At 43.6% G+C, this 19,051-nt stretch overlaps 1 protein-coding gene across 1 annotated transcript in view; it reads left to right on the forward strand.

Annotated features, from left to right (window-relative positions):
* Positions 1 to 1,310: 1,310 nt before the first annotated feature.
* EFHB (EF-hand domain family member B) overlaps positions 1,311 to 19,051 on the forward strand; it is a gene marked incomplete at both ends in the record, with an annotated part of 79,802 nt that continues 62,061 nt past the window's right edge. Inside the window, 3 exons of the mRNA XM_080715366.1 lie at positions 1,311 to 2,183; positions 16,290 to 16,352; positions 18,623 to 18,766. Coding sequence (XP_080571492.1) covers positions 1,311 to 2,183; positions 16,290 to 16,352; positions 18,623 to 18,766 — 1,080 coding nt within the window. The remainder of the gene's footprint in view (positions 2,184 to 16,289; positions 16,353 to 18,622; positions 18,767 to 19,051) is intronic.

Below are 19,051 nucleotides of genomic sequence, written 5' to 3' on the forward strand. Positions count from 1 at the left end.
TACAATATGCAGCCAGGTGTGGTAGCGCAGGCTTGTAATCCCCGCGCTTGGGAGGCAGAGACAGGAGGATCACGCAGGTCTGAAGCCAGCCTTGCTGGCTTAAGAGACCCTGTTTCCAAATAAAAATATAAAACAATAGGTCTGGGAGTGTAGCCCGGAGGTAGAGAAGGGTTTCCAGGAACCATAGTACCACCACCACCATCACCAACAAAAAAAGATCCAATATGCATAATTGTGTAACATATCTCAAACTTAATTTTTTTTTTTTTTTTTTTGGTGGTATTGGAGTTCCTGGAAACCCTTCTACTTCTGGGCTACACTCCCAGACAGACATTTTTTTTATACTTTTTAAAAAAAAATTTGGAAACAGGGTCTCTTAAGCCAGCCCGGCTGGCTTCGAACCTGCGCGATCCTCCTGTCTCTGCCTCCCAAGCGCGGGGATTACAAGCGTGCGCCACCACGCCCGACTCAAACTTAATTTTTGATGCTGAGGATCAAACCAGGACCTTGAACATGCTACCACTTCGATACACCTCTAGTCCCTTATCTCAAACCTTAATATGTTCACTTTAAATATTATTTAAGACCTAATTAAAGTTTACTAAAGTTTAAGTGTACTTAAGGACCTTAAGATGTTTCCATGCTACAACTGTCAAACATAATAATATTCCATAATATAAGGTACTTCCTTGGAGATGTAGCTCGGTGGCAGAGCCGTTGTCCAGCATTCAAGGAGGTCCTGGGTGGATCCCCTAACAACACACACACACATACACACACACACACACACACACACACACACACACACACACACTCACTTTAGAGCTAAAATAATTACATGCAGTGGAAAGGTACTTGGCAAGGAAGGACCAAAAAGAAGTCACTACCTCCATCAAGTTATTTGTGCCCAGATCACCTGTAAAATTAAGAGGCCAGTGGTCAAAAAGAAGCCAATGGCTGAAACCATTCTAATGGACTGCCTTGCTTTGGGAACCAGTTAGTGAACATTTACTTGCTCTGGTGCCCAAAGCATATCAAGTTTTCTTGCCCTCCAAATCTAGTAAAGAAAAAATCAGGACGGGGGTGGGGGTAGGTTAGGAAAGAGGGAGGGAGAGAGGGAGAGGGAGAGAGAAAGAGAGAGGGGGGAGAGACTTTCAGAAGTGGAGAAGTGGGCGGGGCCTTGCTCCAGGTGGAATGGCGCGCCAAGCCCCGCCCCCTCGCGCTGTTTCCCAGGTAACCGGATAAACAGACTCCATCTCCTTTTCGCCCAGGGAACTCCGCTAAGAGGTAGAAAGGAAGACCGAGCCGGGATGTGCTCTTCTGTGAGAGTGGGGTCCCCCAAGGAGTTGGAAACTTCCCCGGATCCAGGTGCAGAGACGAGTGCCCTTGTAGGAACGAATCTGTCTGAGGAGAAATCTCCCTTGAACCTGGAAGCCGGACTCACCCAAGAGGGAAAGGATGATCTAGGAGACAGGAGGGTGTTTATGGGAACGAAATCTCCCATGCAGTTGGGACTCAGAATGAGTTTAGGAAAAGAAGATTCCCGATGGAGGGAGAACTCTGTGGTTAGTAATAAATATAAGGATAGAATGGCCACACCAGAAACAAAATCTCCATTGAGCAAGCGATGTGAAATTGGATTAGAAGGACAAAACATTCCTAGGATCCCCATAGAGAGGGGCAATTTACTAGTTAATGGTGTCTCTGCCTCACAGGGAACAAAAGCTCCATGTGTGTTACCAGAAAGACTGGGGTTGGAAAAAGAGTGTCTTCCTGCAGGGTGTCCCTGTCGAAGGGTAATGCAGCCTCCCCTGGGCATGGGGTGCGGATGTCCACAGGCTGTAGGGAGAGCTCCGGTGGCTAGTGACCCTGAGGGAATACAGGCCTTCGTGGGAAAGCAGCCCGCTTTAAGTGCCGAGCCTACGTGTGTGGTGATGAAACCCTGCGTGGAGGTGCAGCCCCCGGTGGAGGTGGACATTGGGCTGCCCCAAGCAGAACCAGATGAAACCAAGAACGCTGAGCCTCGGATGGGGCTGGTGATAGAGCCTTTCCAGGGTCAGTTTGGCCAACCACCCGAAGAGAAAAAGGAGGCTGAAAATCCTGAACCAGGAGGGAGACCCCCGGACGGCATCAGACCCATATACTCCGGGAAATTTTTTGATCGGATGCCTTGCTGGCCAAGTGTAAGTCCCCACCACCCCAGTGTTTCCCCCAGGAACTATGTTTAACCATGTTTTTATTGAGATGGTAAAGCAATGAAGCTTGTTGGGGTTTGAGAAGACAAATCACAAAGGTTTGGGTGGGATTGGCATACCTCTCTACCGCCGGACTCTTCCCAGGTGTTACCTTTATTTCCTGTGATTCTCTGCCTCCCTTCCTCGATTTGGCTTTGTTTCTCTTGGCTCCATTGCTCCTTTCTGGTTTCTTTCTCTTTTCTTTTTTGACCTTCATTATATCTCCTGAGCTTCATTTTCTCAATCTTCTCACATGTAGAGATACGTGTTGTGTCTCAGTATTCACACTCCGAACGAAAAACGAAAAGCATTATTTTTCCCATTCGTAACGTATTTTCTGAGTTGTTCTTTCAGCCCAAAATAGTAGTGGCCATTTTTCTGAGTATAAAGCAATATGAAATGAAATGTATGTAAGCCCGGCGTGGTGGTGCACGCTTGTAATCCGAGCATTGGGGAGGCTGAGACCGGAGGATCTGGGTTCACAGACAGCCTCAGCTACTACTTAGTGAGGCCCTTTGCAACTCAGTGAGACTCTGTTTCAAAATAAAGAATAAAAAATAGAGCTGGAGGTATAGCTTGGAGGTAGAATGCCCCTGAGTTCCATCCCCAGTACTGAAAAAATAATAAAAGAAAGAAAGAAATGTACCTGATCTCTGCCCTGAACTTAGGCTCACTCCACTGTTGAAGACAGATAGATAAAGGAATATTATGTAGGTATCAGAACACACCCAGCCCTATTTTATTCTTTTTATTTTTTTAATATTGGAGATTGAACCCAAGGGAATTTTATCTCTGAGTTACATTCCCAACCCATTATTATTATTATTATTATTATTATTATTATTAATTTTGATACTAGGGATTGAACCCAGGGGCATTCTGTCTCCAAGTTACAACCCCAGTCCTTTTTAAATTTTTATTTAGAAACAGGGTCTTACAGGGTTGATAAGAGTTTTACTGCTTGCTAAGGCTGTCCTCAAGCCTGTGATCCTTCTGTCTCAGTCTCCCAAATAATACTGGGATTACAAGTGTGCACTGCTATATTTGGTTCTATTTTATTCTTTCTTTCTTTCCTTCCTTCCTTCCTTCACCCTTTCTTTCTTCTTTCTTTCTTTCTTTCTTTCTTTCTTTCTTTCTTTCTTTCTTTCTTCCTTTCTTTCTTCTTTCTTTTTTCTTTCTGGTGGTACTGGGGTTCCTGGAAGCCCTTCTACCTCTGGGCTATACTCCCAGACCTATTTTATATATATTTTTTAAATTTTGAAACAGGGTCTCTTAAGCCAGCACGGCTGGCTTAGAACCTGCGCGATCCTCCTGTCTCTGCCTCCCAAGCGCGGGGATTACAAGCGTGTGCCACCAGGCCCGGCTTTATTCTTTATTTTGAAAGAGGTTCTCACTAAGTTGCAGAGGGCCTCACTAAGTTGCTGAGGCTGGTCTCGAACTGGCGGTCCTCATGCCTCAGACTTCCAAGCACTAAGACTAAAAGTATGTACCACCATACCCTACTTTCCAACTGTTTAAATTTTTTTTTTTTTTTTTTTTTTTTTTTTGAAACTGGGATTGAACCTAGAATGCCACATCTGCAGCACAGGCACTTTGCCACTGAGCTATATCCCAGGCCCCCAATCTTTTTTTTTTTTTTTTTCTAAATAGGATCTTGTTAGCTGGGCATGGTGGCGCACCCTTGTAATCCCAGCATTTGGGAGGCTGAGACCCGAGGATCTCCGTTCACGGACAGCCTCAGCTACTTAGTGAGGCCCTCTGCAACTCAGTGAAACCCGGTTTCAAAATAAAGAATAAAAAATAGGGCAGGGGGTGGTAGCTTGGAGGTCAAATGCCCTTGGGTCCCATCCCCAGACATGCACACACACACACACACACAAAAATAGGGTCTTACTAAGTTGTTGAGAGTCTAAGTTGTTGAGGCTGCCCTCAAACTTTTGGTCTTTCTCAGCCTCAGAAATACTGGGAATGTAAGCATGCACCACTATGCCTGGCTTGTCAGTTGGTACTTTGTTGGGAATTACATTAAATATTTGGATCAGTTTTGGTAACATGGCAATTTTAACAATATTAATTTGGCTAGGCACGGTGGCGCATGCCTGTAATTCTAGTATTTAGTAGGCTGAGACAGGAGTATCATAGATTTGAGGTCAGTCTCAGCAGCTTAGCGAGACCATGTTCCAAAATACCTCTGGGTTCAATACCCCATATAAAAATAAATAAATAACAATACTTATTTTGCCTATTTATGGACATGGTAGGCCTTTCCATCATTTAATGTCTTTTTAATATTTTTCCTCAGTGTTCTATAATTTTCATTTTAGAGGTCTTTTACTTCTTTGGTTAGATTTATTCCTAGGTTTTTGTTTTGCTTTTAGACTGTTATGAATGGGATCGTTTTCCTGGTTTCTTTTTCAGCAGGCTCCTCACTGGTGTATAGCAAAGCAGTTGCTTTTTGTATGTTGACTCTGTATCTCGTAGAAATGCACTGTCCAGCACAGAGTTCAGTGGTAAGACTTGACAATTCTGTTCGGAGGAGATGGAAAAAGCTTAAAAGCTTTGGGCTCCCATTGAAAGGTGTCAGGTTGGGACGCAGCCTGGTGGTAGATCACCTGCTTGGCATGCAGGAGGCCTTGGGATCTATCCTCAGTGCCGGTGTGTGTGTGTGTGTGTGTGTGTGTGTGTGTGTGTGTGTGTGTGTGTGTGTTTGTGTGTCAATCAGGGACTTGTCAGATGAAGGGATGAGGTTAAAGCATCTGGGGACGGGGCAGCTGCTCACTAGTATGGCACTTGCTTAGCATGTGTATGGTTCTGGGTTTTGATCCCCAGTGCCACACACACACACACACACACACACACACACACACACACACACACTTGGGGCAAAGACACACAGGATTATCAAAATTTCTGGTGTTTGGAGATAGAAGCAATTTTGTTTACTCAACATAGTGTTAAGAGATGAAGGTGAAGAAGAAATGTGTAGAAGAAATCTAAAGAAGCCGGGCGTGGTGGCGCGCACACATGTCATCCTAGCATTTGGGAGGCTGAGACAGGAGGATCCGAGTTTGCAGACAGCCTCAGCTCGTTAGGGAGGCTCTTTACAACTCAGTGAGACCCTGTTTCAAAATAAAGAGTAAAAAAGTAGGGCTGGGGATGTCTCTCAGAGGTAGAATGCCCCTGGGTTCCATCCCCAGTAGCACACACACAAAAAAACTAGGGGTCTAAAATGGTGGAAAAACATGCATACAGAATCTATAGTGGATTATAGTGGAGTTTTCTTTTTTCTCTTTCTTTCTTTCCTTCTTTTTTTTTTTCAGTGTTGGGGATCAAACCTGGGGCCTCGCACATGTTAGACAAGTGCTCTATTACTGAGCTACATACCCAGCCTTGGAAATAATTTTGGTATCATTTTGGTAATGATATTACCAAATGATATTAAATGACAGATAGGTAGACGGCCATTCCAAAGTAATGACAAGTTGAAATTAATGTAGAGATATAAGGAATAAAGAGTGAATTTTGAGGTTTTCTTTTATGCTGCGGGTCTGAACCTAGGACCTTGCACATGCTAAGCACGTGTGAGCTATACCTCCTAGCTCCAGGAGATGATTAAAAAAATTTTTTTTTTTCAGTACTGGGGATTGGGCCCCAGTGCCTTGTGCACAGTAGGCAGGCACTCAAGGACTGAGCTACACCTCCAGCCCTTTAAAATACTTGTTATTTTTGAGATAAAAATCTCAGGCTGGCCTTGAATCCTGATCCTCTTGCCTTAGTCCTCTTGCATAGCTGGGATTACAGGTGAGCAGCACTGTAGATAAGATATTATTAGAAACTGCCACCAAGTAAGGGATCTGTGAGGTGTGAGTGAGGAAGGTACTGGGAGATAGCTCTGGATGGGAAGGAGAGAAGGTGGAGACCAGAACTGTGGGAAACACAAACATTTGTGATGTGGTCAGTAAAAACATGTCAGTAAGGTGAGCCCCCACCCCCCACACTCTTGGTACTAAAGGTTGAACTCAGAGGCATTCTGCTTCTGAGCTACATCCTCAGTGTTATTTTATTTGGAACCAAGGTCTCTTTAAACTGCTGAGACTAGCCTTGGACTTGCAATCCTCCTGTCTCAGCCTCCCAAGTACTGGGATTACAAGAGTGTGCCACCCTGGCCTGCACAAGGTGAGCTCGCAAGAACAAGGACTGTATCTTCTTAACTGTTTACTTTCCTGTCACATCACAAGACCTTGCAGATGATGACCATTTAGTAAATAAACATATAATTATATAAGTATATGTGTTTTATATATTGGTATATATTTGGTGTATACATATATACATACATATATAGATATGTATATATATATTGTTATTGGGGACAGAACCTAGGGGCATTCTACCTTTGAGCTACACCCCCAGCCTTATTTTATTCCTTTATTGATTTATTTTGAAACAAATTGCGAAAGGCCTCACTAAGTTGCTGAGGCTGGCTGCAAACCAGCAGTCCTCCTGCCTCAGTTTCCCCAAGTACAGAGATTATAAGTGATAAGTAAAATAAAAATTATGCAAGTAAAATAAAAAATAATGTGGGTACGGCAGAGTGTGAAAAACACGAGAGCGGTCTGGTACACGTGGCATGTAAAGTTTTAATTGCACGGCTCTCCCGGGGACCAGGGCGAGGCACCGTGGGGCCTGTGCGTCTGTCCGAAGCTAGAGGACTAGAGGACGTCTGTCCGAAGCTAGAGGACTAGAGGACGCGGGCTCTCCTTTTCAAGGCATGCGAGATGGGGGTTTTACTCGTGGGAACGCCCAATTCTCCGGGGAGGTTTCGGCCCCTCCCTTGCCCTTCAGAGGTCATGTGACACAAAGTCACACGAGTGCAGGACCCAACTTATAAGTATCAGCCACCACACTGGCTATAAATATATATATATATATATATATATATATATATATATATATATATATTTGTGGTACTAGGGGTTAAACCCAGGAGCATACTACCACTGAGCTATACTCCCAGTTTTATTACTTTTTATTTTGAAACAGGGTCTCACTTTTTATTTGAAACAGGGTCTCACTAAGTAGAAGTAGCTGAGGCTGGCCGTCAACCTGTGATCCTCCTGTCTCAGTCTCCCAAGTACTGGGATTACAAGCGTGCGCCACCACGTCTGGCTTTGTAAATATACTTTTGATAAATGGAAGGAGAACTGGATGATTAAATGGAAGAAAGAACACTCAGAGAACAGGGACGAGTTTGTGTGTATGGCACTGAAGAACAGAAAGGAGCATCTTTAAGGCACTCTGGCAGTTAAAGATTTGATAATGAAACTCTGCTAAACCAGTTACAGCCATGCACGGTGGCACACACCTATAATCCCAGTACTTGGAAGGCTGAGATTAGGAAGATCGTAGGTTGTGGGCCGACCTCAGCAACTTAGTGAGCTCCTGTTTCAAAATAGAAAAAAAACATAGAACTGGGGGTTTCATCTCTAGTAACACACACACACACACACACACACACACACACACACACACACACACACACAGCTGGGCATAGTGGTACATGCTTGTATTTAGGAGATTGAGGAGGATCGCAAGCTTGCAGCCAGCCTCAGCAATTTAGTGAGGTCCTCTGTAATGTAGTGAGACCCTGTTCCAAATTAAAGAATAAAATAGGGTTGAGGGTATAGCTTGAAGGTAGAATGCCCTGAGTTTCACCCCCAATTCAATAAACAAACAAACAAACAAACAAACAAACAAACAAACAAACAGGGTTAGAAGTATAGCTCAGAGGTAGAATGCCCCTGGGTTCCATCCCCAGGTTCCCGCAGGACTTTGTGTGGGTCTGTAGACCTCTGCTCCCCTTGGGGCACAGGGTGTTCTCTGGTCTTTGATCCATTCTGCTCCGTTTTTAATCCCTGGATTCCCTGGCCTCTGCCTTTTCTCTGGGCCGTGCCCGCTTCCTGCGTCTGGGTGGGTTCTGCAGCTTGTGACTCCTGATCTGACCTCATGGACCTACAGACTCAGGTTCTGGTTTCCAGCTCAGGGGGTTCTAGAACCCCTGCTGCCTTCCACTTTCTAGCTGTGACAAGTTAGAGAAGTGGGTGTCAAGGAATGAGTCCTAGCAGTCTTAAAACTGCTCCGATGGGGCAAATAAGATTAGGATTAAATAAGTCTGGACATTAAGGAAATTAGCAACATTGTTACAATGCCATGTTAGAGGGAGAAGTCACATTACAATATACTGAAGAGCAGCAAATTGGATTTTAGAATTGGAGTAAGCTCCTGAGAATTTTACCCCCTTAGGTGTGACAGTAAAGAGAAGGGAGTAAAGAATCCACTTTAGAAATATTTATTTATTTAGTGAATCAGAAAAAGTATTTGAGATAACACAGAGGAGAGAATGGGTGGAACCGGGTTCCAGATAAGCAAGAGGAAATGGAATTAGTATTGCAGAATAGAGCATTATCCTTGACTACAAACAAGACTTCTTTAAAAAAAAATACTGGGGTTGGGGGTAGGTATTGAACCCAGTGCCTGACACATTCTAAAGCATGCATTCTACCACTGAGATACATGCTCAGCCCTAAATAATTTTTAAGTATTAAAATGTTTATTTTCAGCCGGACGGGGTGGTGCATGCTTGTACTCCCAGTACTTGGGAGGCTGGGACAAGAGCATCCCAGGTTTGCCAGCCTCAGCTATTTAGTGAGATGAAGCCCACCGCAACTTAGTGAGACCTTGTTTCAAAATAAAGAATATAAATAGTGAGACCTTGTTTCAAAATAAAGAATATAAATAGAGTTTGGGGGTACAGCTTGGAGGTAGAATGACCCGGGTTCCACCCCCCCAATTTTTTTATACACCTATAATCTTATCACTCTTAACACAATACCCACTAGCACTGTGCAGTGTATTAATTAATATTGTTGGTGCATTATAGCTACTCCATTTATGAAGCTTTGCAGGTATTAATTTATTTGCTCTCATAATAACCCTTGGAGGAATCTGCTATTACTAAAATCCTGTTTTTGTGTGTGTGTGTGGTACTGAGAATTGAACCAAGAGGCATTCTACCTCCAAGCTACATCCACAGAACAATTTTATTTCTTATTTGGAAACAGGGTCTCACTAGATTGCTGAAAGCTGCATTAAATTGCTGAGGCTGTCCTTGAACCTGTGATCTTCTAGTCTCAGCCTCCTAAGTACTAGGATTACAAGCTCGTGTCATCACGCCCAGCTTTAAAATCCTGTTTTACAGATGAGAAAACTAAGGCAAATTAGATATTTTGGCTCCATTACATAGTTACGAACTAGTAAGATTTGAAGTCACATTTTTTTTTTTTTTTTTTTTTTGGTGTGGTAGTGGGGATAGAACCCAGGGGCATTCTACCTCCAAGCTACATCCCTATTTTTTATTCTTCATTTTGAAACAGGGTCTCACTAAGTTGCGGAGGGCCTCACTAAGTAGCTGAGGCTGTCCACAAACTGCGATCCTCCTGTCTCAGCCTCCTGAATGCTGCGATTACAAGTGTGGGCCACTACGCCCAACTTTATGATTCTTTTCTTATTTTCTGTATTGCTGGGCCTTTAGATTCTTCTCATAATTTTTTTTTTTTTTTTTTTTTTTTTGCGGGTCTGGGGATGGAACCCAGGGGCATTTGACCTCCGAGCTACACCCCCTGCCCTATTTTTTATTCTTTATTTTGAAACCGGGTCTCACTGAGTTGCAGAGGGCCTCACTAAGTAGCTGAGGCTGTCTGCGAACCGCGATCCTCCAGGTCTCAGCCTCCCGAATGCTGGGATTACAAGCGTGCGCCACCACGCCCGGCTGTCTTCTCATAATTTTTATAAAAATATTTGTGAATATATGTTTGCATATGTCTTAGAGTATTTTCTTAGGATAGAGTTTCAGCAGAAGCCTTAGGTATGGAATGTTTTCTTGTTTCTATTGCCAAATCTCTTACTAAATTTTAAACATAATAAGCCGGGCATGGTGGCACAGCTTGTAATCCCAGCATTCGGGAGGCTGAGAACAGAGGATCGCGGTTCACGGACAGCCTATTTAGTGAGGCCCTCTGCAACTTAGTGAGACCCTGTTTCAAATAAAAGAATAAAAAATGGGGCAGGGAGTGTATCTTGGAGGTCAAATGCCCCTGGGTTCTATCCCCAGACCTGCAACAAAACAAAACAAAACAACCCAAAAAAAAACAACGCCCTCCAAACCATAATAGTGATTTGGTAAGCATCATTTAATTTATATTTTGTTTTATCACTACATTGGGAATTGCTTCCTGTTTGTTGTCATTGTTTTTGTTGTCCATATATCCAAAGAGATATAGGAATCGGGATGTGCCAGCACGCCCAGCTACATATTTAGTATTTACATATATACATATTTTTTTATTTTTTGTGACACTGGGTGCAGAACCCAGGGGCTAGGTCCCCAGCCCTATTTTTTTAAATTTTTACTTTGAAACAAGTTCTCTTAAATTTGCTGAGGGCCTCGCTATGTTTCTGAGGCTGTCCTTGAACTTTCAGTCCTTCTGTCTCAGCCTCCCAGTACTGAGATTACACAGGTGTACCGTGACTCCTGACTCCTGAAGCTGCTCTAGATTCTCTTCTACTTCCCCACTAGCTCCCAATCTCTTTCATCAAGACTGGCTTTATGTGCCCCCAGAGGCTTTTGGAGTCAGAGACATCAAGGCCAAGATAAGACAGTGAGATGGCTCTGGGCTTAGAACCAGGCATCCACAAGTGAGGCTCCATTACATAGTTACGAACTCTGCAGTGAGGTGCCGCAGCTTCCTCTCTCGCTGGCCCCTGTGGAGGATGCATACAGAGATTTGGAAGCCAGCCTGCTTGGGTCAAATGTCTGCCAGTAAATAAGTCATGTAAGCCTGCTACTCTACCTCCCTGTGCTTTGGTTTGCGCACAATGCAGATGGTGGCAGGGGTACCAGCCTCGTAGAGATCACTGAATATTAAATGAGTCAACGCTTAGAAATGACAAGGAGTGACTTCTGGGTGGCAACTGTTATTATCATCACTATTATTTCTCTCTGAAAAACATAAATAGCCTTGAGAAAGAAAAATTAATATTGGGCAGAATCCCAAAACAAAGGCTATCTTGCCACCTGATCACCCCAGAGCAAAGGGAAGAGTCAACAAGGCCGGCGTCACACAGAGCTGCTGAAAATACTTTTGTGTGTGTGCATTGAGGATTGAACCCAGGGGCATTCTACCTCCAAGCTATACCCCCAGCCTTTTTTTTTTTTTTTTTTTTTGGTGGTACTGGAAGCCCTTCTACCTCCGGGCTACACTCCCAGACCTATTTTATATTTTTGAAACAGGGTCTCTTATGCCAGCGGGGCTGGCTTCGAACCTGCGCGATCCTCCTGTCTCCGCCTCCCAAGCACGGGGATTACAAGCGTGCGCCACCACGCCCGGCCCTCCAGCCTTATTTTTTATTCTTTATTTTGAAACGGGGGCTCGCTAAATTGCAGAAGGCCTCACTAAGTAACTGAGGCTATCTGCAAACCACAATCCTCCTGTCACAGCTTCCCAAATGCTGGGATTACAAGCATGCACCACCATACCCAGCTCCCCAGCTTATTTTTAAATTTAATTTAATTAATTTAGTTTTGGTGCTGAGATTGTGCCCAGAGGCATTCTATCTCCAGGTTATACTCCCAGCCTACAGTTTTTGCTTTTTTTTTTTTTTTGGTGGTATTAAGGTGGAACCCAGAGGCTTTCTACCTCCGGGCTATACTTCCAGACCTATTTTATAATTTATTTGGAAACAGGGTCTCACTAAGTTGCTGAGAGCCTCACTAAATAGCTGAGGCTGGCTTTGAACCCGTGTGATTCTCCTGTCTCAGCCTCCCAAGTGCGGGGATTACAAGCGTGCACCACCACGCCCGGCTCCCAGCCTACGTTTATTTCTTATTTGGAAACAGGGTCTCACTAGGTTGCTGAGAGCCTCACTAAATTGCTGGCATTGAACCTGTGATCCTCCTGTCTCAGCCTCCCAAGCACTGAGATTACAAGTGTGTGCCACTATGCCCTGCTTATTTCTTATTTGGAAACAGTCTCACAAGGTTGCTAAGAACCTCGCAGATTGTTGAGGTGATCTTTGAGCCCGTGATCCTTCTCAGCCTCCCAAATATTGCAGGTCTGGGGATGGAACCCAGGGGCATTCAACCTTCAAGCTTCACCCCCTGCCCTATTTTTAAATCTTTATTTTTAAACAGGGTCTCACTGAGGTACAGAGGGCCTCACTAAATAGCTGAGGCTGTCCGAGAACCGCAATCCTCCGGTATCAGCCTTTACTGAATGCTGGGATTACAAACGTGTACCACCACGCCCGGCTTTTATTTTTTATTTTTGTGACAGGTTCCTATTGAGTTGCCCATGCTGGCTTCAAATTTGTGGTATTTCTTTCTCAGTCTCCTGAATGGCTGGAATTCCAGGATGTACCACCATGCCTGTTTATTTATGTATCTATATTTTATGTTATTTGTTTATAGTGGTACTGGGGATTAAACCCAGGGGTATTTTACCTCTGAGATACACCCTGAACCCTATTTAAATTTTTGGTTTGAAAGAGGATCTCACTAAGTTGCTGAGACTGGCCTGGAACTTGCGATCCTCCTGTTTCAGCCTACCGAGTACTGGGATTATGGGCATGTGCCTCTATGCCTATTTGTTTATTTTTTAGACTGGCTCTCCCTCTCTTGTTCAGGTTGGCCTTGAACTCCTGGGCTTGATCAATTTTTCTGCCTCGACTTCCAAGTAGATGGGACCATGGGTGCATGCCACTGTGCCCAGCAAGATTAGAGCTTTTATTTTTTTTTAATTAAAAAAAATTTCTTTTGGTGGTACTGGGAATGGAAGCCGGAGGCCTTCTACCTCTGGGCTACACTCCCAGACCTATTTTATATTTCATTTGGAAACAGGGTCTCTTAAACCAGCTGAGGCTGGCTTTGAACCTGCGCGATCCTCCTGTCTCCGCCTCCCAAGCACGGGGATTACAAGCGTACGCCACCACGCCCGGCAAGATTAGAGCTTTTAATAGACCAACTAGAGAAGGAGAAAGAACTTTGAGGAACTTCAATGTGATAGTATAACTCAAATTTCAACAGAAGATTAAAGGATACAATCAAAGAGAGACCTATGATCTGGGTAGGGGTAGGGGAGATTTGTCAAACATATTAAGACACTGTAAACAGAGAACACAAATGACTCTTGTTTTTGTGTCTCCAGTCAAAAAATGAAAACATAGAAACCTAATCACAAACTCTGATTTGCAATCAAACCACTTTTCATGTGGGTAGCTCTATAATGAATGAATACCAGTTACTGCTGGCAGATAAGATGCTTGCAATAATGGAAATGTAAAATAGCCATTGTCAAACACTTGGAAAGGAAGTAGACCAGGGGAAAGTGAAATTGTCAGGACATGAATTTATTGGTCCATCCATCCATCAATCTATCTTCTCTTTCTCTCTCCCCTTTGTGTATGGCAATGAGGATTGAACCCAGGGGCATTCTAACTTCAAGTTACATCCCCAGCCCTATTTTCCTTTCCTTCCTTCCTTCCTTCCTTCCTTCCTTCCTTCCTTCCTTCCTTCCTTCCTTCCTCCTTCCTTCCTTCCTTCCTTTCTTTCTTTCTATCTTTCTTTCTTTCATTTTTTGTGGGTCTGGGGATGGAACCAAGGAGCATTCAACCTCTGAGCTACAACCCCTGCCCTATTTTTTATTCTTTATTTTGAAACCGGGTCTCCCTGAGTTGCAGAGGGCCTCACTAAATAGCTGAGGCTGTCCGCGAACTGCGATCCTCCAGTCTCAGCCTCCCAAATGCTGCGATTGCAAGCATGTGCCACCATGCCCGGTTTATTCTTTATTTTGAAACAGGATCTTACTAAGTTGCTAAGGCTGCCTGCAACCTGCAATCCTCCTGTCGCAGCATCCTAAGTACTAAGATAATAGGTGTGCACCATCATGCCCAGCATCTTCTCCATCACCCAGAAAGTAGCTGCCTGGGTATCTCCATGGTCTTTAGGCTTATGAAACTATATTTCCATTAATTTGATGCAGAGGAACACATTTGGCTTATTAACTGGAAACAGGTGAACTAAACTAACTGAAGACAGATTAACAGAAAAAAAACCACACCATTTTTATTAATTTTTACATGCACAAGGGCTCATAAAAATCAAGCAAAAGTGAAAGAACTCGCTAGACTAAGGTTCTTATTTACTTCTTTAACAAAAGAAAGAGGGCTTAGGCTTCAAGATATGATAAATTACAAAAAAAGTGATTAACATATATAGTAATCCATATATGTAATCTACATATACTTATAAATATATGGGAGATAAGGGCTATTTCAATAGAATCTGTTTATGCAGAATTGTCTTGGTTGACTACCTTTCTCAGGTGAGTCATGAGACTTGCTCTTCAGCCAGGAGTGCTGGTGCACGTCTATAATCCCTGTACTTTGGAGGCTGAGACAGGAAAATCAGCCTCTGCAATTTAGTGGAGCCCTCAGCAACTTAGGGAGACCCTGTTTCAAACTAAAATTTAAAATAGGGGTGGTGTGTAGCTCAGAGGTAGAATAAGAAATAAATAAATAAAGGGCCGGGCGTGGTGGCGTGCGCTTGTAATCTCAGCATTCGGGAGGCTGAGACCAGAGGATCACGGTTCGCGGACAGCCTCAGCTACTTACTTAGTGAGGCCCTCTGCAACTTAGTGAGACCCAGTTTCAAAATAAAGAATAAAAATAGGGCAGGGGGTGTGGCTCTGAGGTCAAATGCCCCTGGGCTCCATCCCCAGACCCGCAAAATAAATAAATAAATAAATAAATAAAACATAAACTATAGATACATAAATAAGCAGGCATAGTGGTGCACCCTGGAATTCCAGCCATTCAGGAGACTGAGGAAGAAGTAACAAAAATTTGAAGCCAGAATGGTCAACTAATAAGAACCTAGTCTTAGTAAGAACTTGTCTCAAAAATAAATAAATAAATAAATAAATAAATAAATAAATAAATAAATAGCAAGCTGAGCATGGTGGCACATACCTGCAATCCCAGTATTTAGGAGGCCGAGACAGGAGGATGTTAGGCTTAAGGCCAGGATCAGCAGCAAGTAGTGACTCTCATCAACCTAGTGAGATCCTGTTTCAAAATAACAAGATAGGGCCAGGGGTGTAACTCAGAGGTAGAATGCCGGGGGTTCAATCCCCAGTAAAAACCCCCTCTCCTACATAGTTGCTTTTCCTGCTCTTTAAATAAGTTTGTAGCATAAGCCAAGATTTTTTTTTTTTATTTTTGTGTGTGGTACTTGGAATTGAACTCAGTAGCATTTTATTTCCAAGCTACACTCTCAGATTGATTTTATTTCTTCTGTGAAAATGGGGTCTCACTAGGTTGCTGAGGATGTCCTCGAATCTAATCCTCCTGTCTCAGCCTCCCATGTATTAGGATTAGAAGCATGTGGCACAGCTGGGCGTGGTGGTGCATGCTTGTAATCCCAGCATTCGGGAAGCTGAGACCGGAGGATCGCGGTTCGCGGACAGCCTCAGCTACTTAGTGAGGCCCTCCGCAACTTAGTGAGACCCTGTTTCAAAATAAAGAATAAAAAGTAGGGCAGGGGGTGTGGCTCAGAGATAAAATGCCTCATGGTTCCATGCCCAGACCCGAAAAAAAAAAAAAAAAAAAAAGCATGTGGCACCATGCCCAACTATAAACCAAGTATGAAATAAACTACTTTCTTCAAATTGCTCTCTTCCAAGCCAGGCATGGTGGCACACACTTGCATTCCCAGCATTTGGAGGCTGAGACAGGAGGATCATGGTTCGCTGACAGCCTTAGCTACTTAATGAGGCCCTTTTTCAAAATAATGAATAAAAAATAAGGCTGGAGGTGTAGTTCGGAAGTAGAATGTCCCTGGGTTCCATCCCCAGTACCTCAAAAATAAATAAATAAATAAATAAATTGCTCTCTTTCTCTCTTCCGTCCTTACAGTGATCAACTTTCTCCCTCTCTTCCTAGGCAGGGAAAATCATTCCCGTTGGAGACAGTGTTGCATCCTGCTTAACTGAGAAACTTCCCAGGGTGAGTACTTGTAATATGCCTTTTGGTGTCTGTTTTTTTACCTTGTATAAGAATATTAATGTAGAAAGTACTTAAGAGGTGACTTTTGCTAAAAACACTGGCTCTGCACCTGGACCTGGGAATGTAAAAAGCTCAGCAACTCTGCCTCCATTCTGCGTATCGTCTGTGCTCTAAGTCAGTTACTTTGGACTCAAGAGAAACAGGTCTGATTGAAAACCAACTGGACATGGGTAAAAACCTCTCCTCCCCCCCAAAAAACAGAGGCTTTCTCATCACAGCTGATAAGACTCCGCCTGGCCAACCCTGAGATGAATGATCCATCTGACCAGTTTGCCAAGACTCCTTGACTGTGCATACCTCTGGTCCCCCGTGTCTATAGATCAGTACACCCAAAGACAGGGCCACGGATGATGGTCCCCCTGTCCTCCCTGCATGGATATGGCGATTCAAGCTCCTTTTGTGCTTTTTAACATTATTCTTCTGCTTGGTTTTTGGAGTGAGACTTGATTTGTTGGGACCCTCAGAGTTGGGCCTCTTGTCTAGGGCTCCAGTAACATTAAGAAGTAGACAATTCTCAACATTCATTATGAAAACTGTATAAGTGTGTGTGTGTGTGTGTGTGTGTGTGTGTGTGTATGTGTGTGTGTGTGTGTGTGTGTGTGTGTGTGTGCGCATATGCATGTGTGTGTATGATGCTCCAGCTTGAAAACATGGGCATTCTACCTCTGAGTTACACCCCAGTCCTATTTTATTTTATTATTTAAAAATAGGCTTTCATAGCTGGGTGTGGTGGCGCACGCTTGTAATCCCAGCATTCGAGAGGCTGAGACCTGAAGATCGCACAGGTTGGAAGCCAGCCTCAGGTACTTAGTGAGGCTCTCAGCAACTTAGTGAGACACTGTTTCCAAATAAAGTATAAAATAGGTCTGGGAGTATAGCCCGGAGGTAGAAAGCCCCTGGGTTCCACCCTCAGTACCACACACACACACACACACACACACAAAGAGTTTCGTTAAGAGACCCTATTTTATTTTGAAACAGAATCTGAGTTACTCAAGACCTTGCTAAATTGCTGAGGCTAATCCTCCTGCCTCAGCCTCCCAGTGCTGGTATCACGGGCATGTGTCACAGTAACTGGCCTCTAGTTTTCTAACTATAACTTCTTTTATTTTTTGCGGTACTGGGGATGGAACCAAAGGGCAGTCTACTTCCGAGTGACACCCCCTGCCCTATTTTTTATTCTTTATTTTGAAACAAGGTCTCACTGAGTTTCAGAGGACCATATGAAGTAGCTGAAGCTGTCCGCGAACCGCAATCCTCTTGTGTCAGCCTCCCAAATGCTGGGATTATAAGTGTGCACCACACACCCAGCTCCAAATAATATATTTAAAAAGTTATAGTTAAGCCGGGAATGGTGGCACATACCTGTAATCCCCGCACTTGGGAGGCTGAGACAGGAGAATTGCACAGGTTCGAAGCCAGCCTCAGCTACTTAGTGAGGCTCTCAGCAACTTAGTGAGACCCTGTTTCCAAATAAAATATGAAATAGGTCTGGGAGTGTAGCCCGGAGGTAGAAAGCCCCTGGGTTCCATCCCCAGTACCACCAAAAAAAAAAAAAAAAAAAAGTTATATTTAGAGCTGGGTGTGGTGGCGCACGCTTGTAATCCCAGCATTTGGGAGACTGAGACTAGAAGATCACGGTTCACAGACAGCCTCTGCTACTTAGTGAGGCCCTTTGCAAATCAGTGAGACCCTGTTTCAAAAAATTAAAAAAGAAAATAGGGCTGGGGGTGTGGCTTGAAGGTAGAATTTCCCTGGGTTCCATCCCCAGTAATGCCAAAATAAGTAAATGAGTAAACAAACAAACAAATAAAATATGTTATTTCAATAAAGAAATAAATTTTAGGATAAATTTATTTTTGGGGGACTGTAGTTTCCCATGTATTTACCATATTCATTACATTAAGGGTGTTTGTGAATTGGCAGAGATGAATATTGTTCAACCATTTTAAAATTGTATATAATAGCCAGGTGTGGTGGCACACACTTGTAATCCTAGCCTTTTGGAGGCGGAGACTGGAGGATGGCAGTTTACTGATAGCCTCAGCTATTAAACGAGGCCCTTCACAACTAAGTGAGACCCTGTTTCAAAAATAAACAAAACTAAAAAAATAGGGCTGAGGTAGAATACCCCTGGGTTCCATCCCCAGTATTGCAAAAGAAAAAAAATTGTATATAATAATTCTATTTTCTCGTGTTACTCTTTGTAGCTGATTACTCCACCTGAAGCAAAAAAGTATTTCAACTACCGCTATCCACCTCCCGGAGCAGAAAGAGTATTTTACGGCAGAGCAAATGATCCCCAAATTGCACCTTATCTGACACATGGAATAAGATCTAAAACTTCAATATCGGTAATTTCTCTGTTTTCTCCCTCTGTGTTACCAGAGTCAAACGTCTGGGCTGCCTTCTGTTTGATTAGCAGTATTCTGGAGAGGAGTATTAATAAGAAGAAATCGGGTTTATTCAAGGCTGTCCTGAAGAAGAGGGGGGTCAATCCTGGAAGCTCATTTTTCTGCACTGGGGCCAAGGGCGTCTCTGGGGAGGGGAAGAGGTGATGAACCGCAGGCTGGGCGTTCAAGGGGAGAAGAGGAAGGTAGTTGATTTCAACGTCCTGAGGCTGGTTACTAAGGAAGAGT

Source organism: Muscardinus avellanarius, assembly GCF_963383645.1.
Source record: "Muscardinus avellanarius genome assembly, chromosome: 18".
Taxonomy (NCBI): Eukaryota; Metazoa; Chordata; class Mammalia; order Rodentia; family Gliridae; genus Muscardinus; species Muscardinus avellanarius.